Below are 10,663 nucleotides of genomic sequence, written 5' to 3' on the forward strand. Positions count from 1 at the left end.
TCAAATATGGCTACAGTGGAACAAGACCATGACCGGGTAATTTTCTTGCTGGAGTATTTTTGGAGGAATGTTGAGAATTGTGTGTCTGTGTGACTCTGTGCGTGTACATGGGAGGTATAATTCATTCTGCACAGCATTTCTCAGCCCAGAGCTCAGACCAGGCTGTGTGTGTGTGCATGTGTGTGTGTGTATGTGTGTGTCTGAGCTGTGCGTGTGTGTGTATATATGTGTGTGTGTATCCTGGCTTCCCTACAGCCAAACTTTCCAGTTCAATCGCTCAGGCACCAACCAACACAGTGTTCAGGAACAGATAGACCTTCCCAGAGACAGACTGATCCTCCTCTCAGTGAGGTCGTCTGGGAGAAGGAAGCCAGGACAATTTGTCCACGGCAGAATGTATTTTTGCATGTTAATGACAGACGAGTTTATAATTTAAACCATGCTATTTTCTACAGATTGGGGAGAAAGCAGAATTCTTGAGCAAATCAGCTCAGAAAAGGTGAGCAATAAAAGGTATTTTACAATCTAGTGCTTCATCTGTTAAAAAAATATGGTAAATAAATGAACAAACCAGGCTCTCCTACACTGGTGAGCCATACTAATATCCATTGTGTTGCTCATTCATGCAGCAGTACACCCAGAGTGTCACACACTCCAATTGTCTCCAAGATAGGCAACAGACTAGAACAGTACACTTCTGCCATCCAGGTGAGACTCAACAGTGTAATTCACAATCTTCAGTCAATGTATTGTTGTTTCTGCCCTTAAAAAAGTAGGTAAATCCATCCTCCCTTCTTTGTGTCCACAGGGAAACAAAGATCCCAAGTCCCCCAAGTCTCCCATGGCAGATATTCCAACAGGAGGCACTCGCAGCATCAAGAGCATGTGGGAGAAGGGCAACGTTGGCAGCTCCTCTGAAAGTCCATCCCCTGCAAATAAGGTGAGGGAGAGAGAGAGAGAGAGAAAGAGAGATGCATGGACACATTTTCTGAATCGTGATCAAGTATTTGAGATGTCTTTTTTTTCCCAGGATTTGGCTGGTATCAAAGGAGGCGTCGCCGGACGTGTCAACAGTTGGATGGCAAAGCCTGCAGAGGCGGAGAAGACAACACCGGCACCAGCAGCAGGAGCAGCAGGAGCAGCATCGCCAACAGCAGCAAAGCCAGCAGTAAGGCCTGATAAATCCTTGTCTTGTACACACACACAGTCACTATTGTAAATTAGACACCAGTGATAGCTCAATAGAGTAATCCCTCGATATTCTGTACACGCTAATGTGCTCATTTGCACATCAACGTGCCAGTCTTTTATTGGCCGCAGCCATTGTATCAGAGCTCCAACTGGACAATGTTGCTGTCTGGAGTCTAGTGACACCACATGGACGCTTCATTTAACAGCATCTGCTACCAAAACCCCTCTGTGTGTTACTCTATACATGGTGTGAAAGTTTTCTTTTTTTTTTTTTTTTAAGCACAAACCTTTAAGAAATCATTGCATAGAACTAGAATAATATTCTCCACTGTTGCCTAAAACAGTCCAACCACAAAACACTGAGCAGCATTTGTGTGTCAGGTGGCTGAATGCCAAAGCGCCTGCTTGGACAGACGTCTATACATCACTCACTCTGACCACAGGCGGTATTTCAACATTATATTTCAGCCCACCAACCACACAGTACTTTCACACAGTAATCTGTGACTCCATATGTAAGGTCTCCTTCAGGCAAGGGCAAAAGGTCATGTCCCTTTAAATTTGTCACATACAAAGACATTATTACCCTTCTTCACAACACAGACGAAACAAACAAGTACATGTTGAATATAAATTTAGATTATTTAATATTATGTCAGTCATTATTAAATCAGTGAGGTCACTTGTAACTGGGCACTTGTTTCACGCTGTGTCCCTTTCTTAAAGAAGGACACCAGCTGCTGATTCTGCCAGGTCTTCTGGAGACATTACACTATGTCCGCATGCAGAAGCCTGTTGGATGACGTGCAACATTGTTCTAACAGGAAATTTATGAGTGAGATATCTTTAGTGTCAGACGTCTTGGCCAGAGCAGCGGTTGTGACATTGGCTTTACTCATGCGGCAACACTTCCCCCTGATGGGAAGAAGCCGTACAGCAGCTGAGCTTCTATATTCTGTCTTTTGTATGTTTACTGTAATTATTTTCTCATTTTCTTTCCCTTTGTAACTGCACTTCTTTTCTCAGCTTTCCTCACTCAAACTTTTCCTGCTGTCCACTCTTCAAACTGTTGAAGGTATCACTTTACACACATTTCACCATAACTACCACTAATCAGTTGATGATCAGCAGTATAATAAATAGGTATATGGAAATCATAATTGCGTACGACCACTGGTGGAGAATAACTAAGTTAATTTACTTCAGTGCTGTACTTAAGTATAATTTTAAGATTCTTCCTTGTAGTATTTCCTTTTGATGCTACTTTCCACTACATTTCAGAGGCAAATATTGTACTTTTTACTCCGCTACATTTATTTGACAGATATATTTACATTATAAAAAACACATAAACTGATAAAGCACAATTCATTGTCAAAGATAAAACCAGTTATTCCAAACCTTTTTGGCCTGTGACTTCCTCCCACAAAGCAGTGTGTCACATTTCAGATGAGTTATTTACAGTTCCAACAAAGAGAGATTTCCCACCTTAACGTCTCAGATGAGGTCCTATAATCTGGAATTCAACTTCCAGGTTTATACTGTATATGTATTATAATATAATATGTTAAATTTGTCATTGTAAACTCTTAGTACCTTTCTTTTTTTAACAGTATTATAGATTCTGGTTTGCACAGATGAGCGCATGAATGTTGATTGTAAATATTTTGCTCCTGAAATAAGATGCTGTTGAGATGATGAAATTTGATGCTCTTCTAGTGGAGCTGCACAATACACAATTTGTGTTTTTGGCTCTGCCTGCACATCTCTGTTCTCATTTTTGCATCTGACTTTTATATCTTATCTCATATTTGATATTGTGCAAAGAAAATAAACAAAATAAACAACAGCAGATATTAGAGAAAAGTCCAAAACACTAACACAACTTTTCCAGCAGAAGTTCTTTTTTCCTACCTGATTAATCATCTTACCACCATTCAGAAGTATCTTGTGATCCGCTGAAAGAGGCCTAACTAACTGTATACATTAGTAGTAGTTAAAACTAATGACAGAAACATGCTGGTTACTCATTAATACATAAGTATTAAGAATATAATAATGTCATATATAATCATTTACGACTCAAAGGGACCAGTTTTCTGAAGAACAAGTATTTTTACTTTCAATGTTTTAAGCACTTTTTGCTAAGAATACTTGACAGAATTTTCACTTAAGTAAAAAAATGATTGCAGGACGTTTACTTGCACATTTATTTTTTACATTGTTATAGTGGTAAAAGATCTGAATGCATCTTCCACCACTGTATGAGACTAATATGGTCATGGTTGGTCTTTTTTGTCAAAGGATGCGAAACCAGGTGATGTTGGTAACAAACGTGGCATGTGGGAAACCAAGAAGAGCTCTACGCCTGCCAAGGTAACACACACACACACACATCTCTACTGTCGAGGAGGACGATGTTAATGTTCTCAGGCTTCTAGTGATGTGGTCCTGTTTGTTTGTTTGTTTGTTTCATTCAGTCTACCTAATCAATGGGTGAAAGAGGTAATTTGTAGATCTGTGGAAACACTCATTGCACATTCCACCAGGCATGGTTTGATTGATGTTTGTGATGTTTACACTGTGTGTGTGTTCTCTCAGTTCAGTCAATTCAAAGGGTAAACATTTCTTTCAATCAAAATCTGTATACATGACTTTCAGTAAGGGACTGTACATAAATTACTAGGGCGAGAGAGGTGACAAAAGCATCTTTTTGCTGAAGGGAGGGTTATAGACCCTAGTTATAGACCCTAATTTCTCAAAAATTGTATTAAAATTACTTCAAACAATGACTTTTTTGTGCGCCATAGGTCATAAAGGTATGTTTGGTAATATGCAGAAGGCGCAAATGTTATAAATTTGGCAATTGATGCTCATGTGAAAACCATTGTTCCATTGTTATGACCCAGTTTAGTTAAGAGATTTGTATTTTTGTTTACTTTTGCTTTGAGTTGGTCATTTTAGGTTGATGCATATAATTCTATTTTGTTCGTTAGTTTGCTGATACCCCGGCCTGAAGCCAAAATAACCCTAAATAGTTGGATCTGGGAAGAGGGGAGTCTCATTTTCAAGTTGTGCCAGGGTTTCCTGTAGGCCAGGTCGTAAAAATACCGCTAACAGCTTAAATTCTTTATGTACTCTTGTTTATTAATGGCAAACAAATTCTATCAAGTCAGTACTGGGGCCAAAGAAATAAAAATAACACTACAGTAGGCACTTCACTTCACTCTTTGATAAAGTGAATAAAAAGGTTCAGGCCCCCATTCCACAAAAATAACTTCCATACTGTCCCTAACTCATAAGTCTGTATACAATAATTAAATGTAGGATGTATTTTGACTTTCAAACCTCCGCTGGAGTTGCCTGAACTGAAATGGAAATAAAGATTTTGATGTGATGAAAGAGACAACTGTGATTGATATGAAAGTCTTAATCCTTCCTCCACCCTCTCACACCCACACACACACACACTGACATATACACTATATTATGTGTTTGCTATCATTAGCTGCCACACCGGCTTTGAGGCCATAAATAGTATTCTTTGGATCTGAAGTTTCAGCGACTCTGTTGTGGTTGTTTATTTGGAACAAGGATTACTTTTTGTCATACGTGAATGTGATTTATAAGTTGTTACAGAACATTTTGGCTGCACTTTGCACAGCTTTTTCATGCCAAGATAGTAGTTATATTACAGCAAGGACAGTACTGGTCAGTGCATGTGGATATGTTTCAATGCTGTGGTTGATGTGTGTTTGTGTGTATTTTTTTTTTAAATAGACATGATTTAAAAATGTTTGATACATTATTTCACTCCATTTTTCCATTTGAGTCTCTACACTATATAAGTAACACATCTGATATCTGTGGGAATGTCGTAGAAAAACTGTACATCTATCTTTAGGGGTATGAGTACATTTTTCTCGCATGCTATTTACAGTATGTCATATACTGTATATATCCATCACATCACACTACTAAATCCATCACTCTCACTCCTAACTCTCTGATAAATCCACAGATGAAGAGACAATGAATTAAGCTTTTCATTTGATTTATTTTTATAGGAATCCCCGTTAGCTTTAATAAATCAGAAGCTTTTCTTCTTGGGGCCAAAACTTTTTGTCTTTTTATCAAATGTTCTTTCTCCTTTCCTTTATTTCTTCTAATTTCCTTAATTTCTTTCTGTTTACAGGTGACAGTTGGAGGCAAGGGCAAGTTCGTCACTAATGGTAATTTCTTAATTGACTGCAAAAAGTGGTTGAATGTTTATATACTGCAATATTGTACTTAAGTACAATCATTTGTTCTTTACTTGAAAACTTCCATTTATGTTATTACTCATTGACTTTTCATCAAGACTCAACAAATACATGACCGAACAAACATATAGACAAACATACAAATAATGTGCACACAGGAACACGGGCCAAAATAACAAATTATTTATTTAATATTTTATTTTATCAGCGAGAGTCATCCAATAATATCATATATGATAACATAACACCCGCAGGGGCAACTCTGCTGAATAATGAGTACATTTAAGTTTAAGTACATTTTGTTGATAATACTTCACCGCAAAGGACGCTGTGGGATCACATTTCTTCAGTTCTGTAATAAAATAATACCCATATGCACACACAGTATGTAAAGTACATTGAAACAGTGTTTGCATGTTGTAATCCTTCCCCCTGTTCAAACTGACCATTAAAAGATCCCTTCCTAAAAACCTCTGATGTGAGTGATGGGGGACAAAGCCCACAGTCTTCATTCTGTGCAAATGTATATATTAAAGTTGATCAGGAGGTAATATGAGCAGCAGTCTAAATTAATCACATCGAGTGGGTATCAGTTAAAGTTAAACTCATTTTAGAACAAAATTATCTCTTTGTGTTTCCCCAGACAGTGTTTCTGTACTGCAGTGAAGGAATTTTATTCTTAAAAGACTGTAACTTTGGAAGATGCTCACTTGATTTATGTAACTCAGACTGCAGTCAATTCATATTAGTTTCAGATAAACTTTGGTAATAATAATATTTTTGCATAGAACAAACACAAGTTTTCCCCATCTCTTACATTGGAAGTGTATTAGGAAATGATCTTTTTGTAGTCAGTATAAACAGGGGGAATGATTCAACAAGCAAAAACTTGCGGCTATTAAAGGATAGTTTAAATGTTCTTGTAGGCCCATGACTATTACTACTAATAAGATATATATATAGTGGCATTTCCACTTGGATGTAAGTAAATGATGTGAATACTGCTTCCCACACTGACTGTTAATGTGCATAAGCTACATGTTAAACCAAGGTTTATCCTGATCTGTCCTGGGGGAGAGAGAGTTTAGGAGAGGTGTCTCTGTCCTTCAGACCATTTTCTGGGCGAGGGGGCAGGCAGTGATTGATTTATGGCCCCATATGGACTCATAACCACCACAACCTGCCAACCTTCCTTTGTGCCAGAGTAGCTGTTCACTGTAAATCAAATCTGCTGCTGGAGATTTTTGGGCGCGGGCTCAGCTCTGTGGCACTGTGGTCTATATTTAAAGAAAAACCCCTCACCCTGACCTTGCTTCCCAGTATAAAGAACCTTCCAGACGACCGGGATGGCTGTCGTGTTTTTGCATTGCGTTGTTCACCCGGTGCCACCTGGGCTGTCCAATGCCGCGCAGTGTGTCGGCGAGCTTATAGGCATACCAGAGTGCAGCTGCTTGATTTTCACATTACAACTGACTGCTAGGAAGGATTATGAACTCTTAAGGCAGCAAATCGGGCTCCATCACCAGGCTTATTCACTCAGTGCTAATGATAAAGACCTCCCGTGTGCCACCACGGCCTGTAGAGACAACATGAATCATAACAAAAGACTTTTAACATTCACTGATGTCGGCATAGTAAAACTGTTTTCCTCCTCTTCATTCAAAAGTCAAATTTCCTCTGAAACCAAGCCCACTAAAGCTTGAGCCAGAGAGTGAACAATAGGAATGGAAAAGCGTTTATCGAGTGTCAGCTTCAACCCTAAATAGCGATCCTTGTTTGTAACCTCCCCGGTTCTGCATCAGAAATAGACCGAGGAATGAAGTAAAGGGCATATGACAAAGTTACAGCTTTCAATCACACAGAGGAGCGTCATGACTCGACTTGACTGCAGGTTACGTGTCAGCAGAGGAGGACTGATGTACAGACGCACAAATGCACATGCGCATACAGTACATACACAGAAGAATGATGTAAAAGATTTGATTAACAGCCCTGAGACCAATCTCATTTAACACCTAATAAACTTTGATAAGCTATGCAGTTTTGAATTCAACATTGACAGATGTATTAACTAATAGATTTCTTCGTATCTGTGTCTCTCTATCTCTCTATTAGCAGCCGTGAGACCCTAACTATTGACATCCGAGCTTTACCTGACCAAATACAAGACTCTGCTACTGTATGTGCATCCATTTCCCATCAGCGTACCTGTGTTTTGCATGAAGTTCCCACCAGAACGAGGAAAAGATGAGAGACCAGGATGAGTGATGTTAAAGGTTTTCTACGTCAAAGTCTTCCAGCTATATTTTTATGAGTAACTTTTGTACTGTCCTGTAATTTAACTCAGCCATCCTTTTCCTCAGAAATATAAAAAAAAATAAATGTTTCCATCAGATTTTATTAGATATTTTTCAGTAGTAGTGTGGGTTTTCAGGGCAAAACGCCTCACATTACATGCTTAAAGGATAGTGATTAGATAGATTGTGTGATAATCATCTGTTTAAACAATATTAGCCTGTTCTGTCCCTGTCACAAAATTTAAATAAGAGCTACAGCAAGTTTCAGATGTGCTGTCAGGATGCTTAAATGTCACGTTGCTTTCAAACCACACCGACATGTGTCCTCTTCTCTGATGTTATTGTTACATAGCTTACACCCAGTCATAAGCATACACACTCACTGCTTTCTATGATGATAGTCACTGTTTTGACTCAATGTGGTGTCCCTCTCACAGCCTTTGAATTGTTTAAGTGTATTGCCACTGAGCTGGATGCTGGATGATTAGCCTGTACATATTTGATTTGTTTCGTAAGTCGGTACCACTTTATAATAAGGCACACTTTAAGCACGGTTTATAAATTGTAACAATTGATTTCATCAATAGTTAATAAATAGTTTACTAATGCTTCACAGTTAAGCCATTAATAAGAACAACTTAAGGTTTGTCAAGTCGTGAGAAACCCATTAGCCTCCTACAGCAATGCACTGGCTTTGTCTTTTTTGTCATGGAAGCAGCGAGGCTCTAGGGATGTTGGTCAATCGATCCACCATTTCCAGAGTGAAATATCTCAACAGCTATTGGATGGCTTGCCATAAAATTACACATTTATGTTCCCCTCAGGATAAACTGTAATAACTTTGGTTAGCCTTTGACTTTTAATCTTGCGCCATCATCATCAAATACTTGCAAAACTGTGGTGGACATTATATCTGCTAAGCGTCAGCATGTTAGCATGCTGACATTTAGCTCAAAGCACCACTGTGCTTAAAGAGTTCATATTATGCCCCTTTCCCGGTTTTAATATTTTCATTTTTGTGGTATAATTACAAACATTTGTATGTTTTTATGGTAAAAAAAAAAAAAACTAGTTATGGCTGTACAAGCCATGGATGCAGTCCGTCCGTCTCAGTCGTCCTGAAACGGGCTGTTTTGTGTCTGCCCCTCTCTTCTGATTGGCTGACTATTTTCTGAGTGACGTACGCCCAGGCCAACCACAGTCCAACCAAATACAATGGATTGTAGCACACAGAGAGCAGAGGAGAGGAAAGAAACTAACGTGACAGAAAAACACAGTAGAGACTCTCACATTGAGCTGAAATGAAACAAGTGCACATAAATTAGGTAAAAAACATATTTTTTGTTTCTTTCAGGAGGGGTTGGGGAGGTCCCGTTGGAGGGGCTGGCCATCCCTCCAAGGCGAACACTGAGTGTATAGTTGTGATATCATAACCTTATGGAAGACCAAACAGCTCGTTTAAAGGCACAGTTTCTGAATACTGGCTGTGTGCATTTCTCTGTGGAGTGTTTTCATACCTTCACAGTATTTATAAAGCAGCTAGACCTGCTTTATAATCAAAAAAGAAATGGAAATCTCCCTTTTTACAGTCTGTCCCATAAGATAAGTGGTGATTTTCTATATTTTTCTTACTGTCATCAAATCTCATGTGCAGAGCCAAACAATGAACTCATCCTACTTACATTGTGCATGTATCCAAAGTCTGATATATCTTATTCCTCTGCACCATAGAGCTCTGTCAAAAAGTCACACTGCTACACTGAGTAACACGGTCCTTCCTCCCTGAAGAGTTTGTTTACCGTAGCTTGTTTAGAAACGGCTCCAAAGAGTAATTACAGCGATGGTTTGGCTCTGCACATGAGATTTGTTGAGAATAAGAAAAACATAGTAAATCACAAGTCTTATCCTTTAAATGGAGCCTCACAGACCTCCGAGCATGCCAAGTTAGCTTTTGAATTCATGAGGAAGACCGCTCTCATTTCCTGGGAAAGTTTTGCAAGGCATGCGGAACAAAGTCCATTTCCTAAAAACTTTCATTCATTTACAACTGCAGACTGGATGGATTATTGTAAAACCCCATTATTAATTATATAGTAGCGTTTATCAGTGCAGACTCGATGGCTTTTTAGAAACAAGTCCCATCAGTTATGTACCCTATAAACCCCTTATAAAAGTGCCTTATCATAAACTGGTACCCATAATCCCACCACCTCAGACCAGAAAATAATATCAACAGCACATTCTGCCCAGGACTGCAGCCAAAGAACCACAGTGTGCAAGCAGTTCAATGTTTCTGTCAACAACATCTGGGTTTGTTGCCTTTTTTAAAAAATCACATTAATATGTAATATAAGCACAGACAACATCTATGAATATGTATGTGATTATCCACAGTGGCAACTATTCAGTGACCAAATGTAATTCTGTTTAACAAGCAGGTAACAGTCTGAGTTCTTGTCTATCATCAGTTTACATGCACCTATTTTTGCAGCTGCATGCCTGTAATTAACCTTAATGTGTAACCTGGTATTCTTCTCAGTCAGTAGTGCACATGAGTTCAATCCTGCCAAAAAAAAAAAAGACTATTATGAGTCTTTTAGTTACAATGTGGTGGATTTACTTTGTTTGAATGTTTGAAGTTATTGTTTGTACTTGCTTCAGCAATAAAAAAAAGAAAAAAACATTTGTGTTATAGTTTTATTCCTTTGATATCAGATACTGTGAGGAGATGTTTTCCCTCCTAACTGTTTCGGAAATTATGAAGTGTTGAAATCTGAGCGGCTGGTGAAAGCTTGAATGGACAAATGACATTTTACCAGGACATGATAGTACCTGCAGCGTGTGTGTGTGTGTGTGTGTGTGTCAGAGACAGAGTCCTAATGTGCAGCTCTGTCTAACAATAGACTCTAGTCT

At 38.7% G+C, this 10,663-nt stretch overlaps 1 protein-coding gene across 1 annotated transcript in view; it reads left to right on the forward strand.

Moving 5' to 3' along the window:
• The window catches only part of cald1b (caldesmon 1b), a 31,353-nt gene extending 21,042 nt beyond the window's left edge, over positions 1-10,311 (forward strand). The window contains exons 12-18 of the mRNA XM_044356505.1: positions 456-499; positions 630-708; positions 809-940; positions 1,031-1,168; positions 3,496-3,567; positions 5,387-5,423; positions 7,569-10,311. Of these exons, the coding sequence (XP_044212440.1) occupies positions 456-499; positions 630-708; positions 809-940; positions 1,031-1,168; positions 3,496-3,567; positions 5,387-5,423; positions 7,569-7,585 (519 nt within the window). The 3' untranslated portion in view covers positions 7,586-10,311. The remainder of the gene's footprint in view (positions 1-455; positions 500-629; positions 709-808; positions 941-1,030; positions 1,169-3,495; positions 3,568-5,386; positions 5,424-7,568) is intronic.
• Positions 10,312-10,663: the final 352 nt, after the last annotated feature.

This window comes from Thunnus albacares, chromosome 7, assembly GCF_914725855.1.
Source record: "Thunnus albacares chromosome 7, fThuAlb1.1, whole genome shotgun sequence".
Lineage (NCBI taxonomy): Eukaryota > Metazoa > Chordata > Actinopteri > Scombriformes > Scombridae > Thunnus > Thunnus albacares.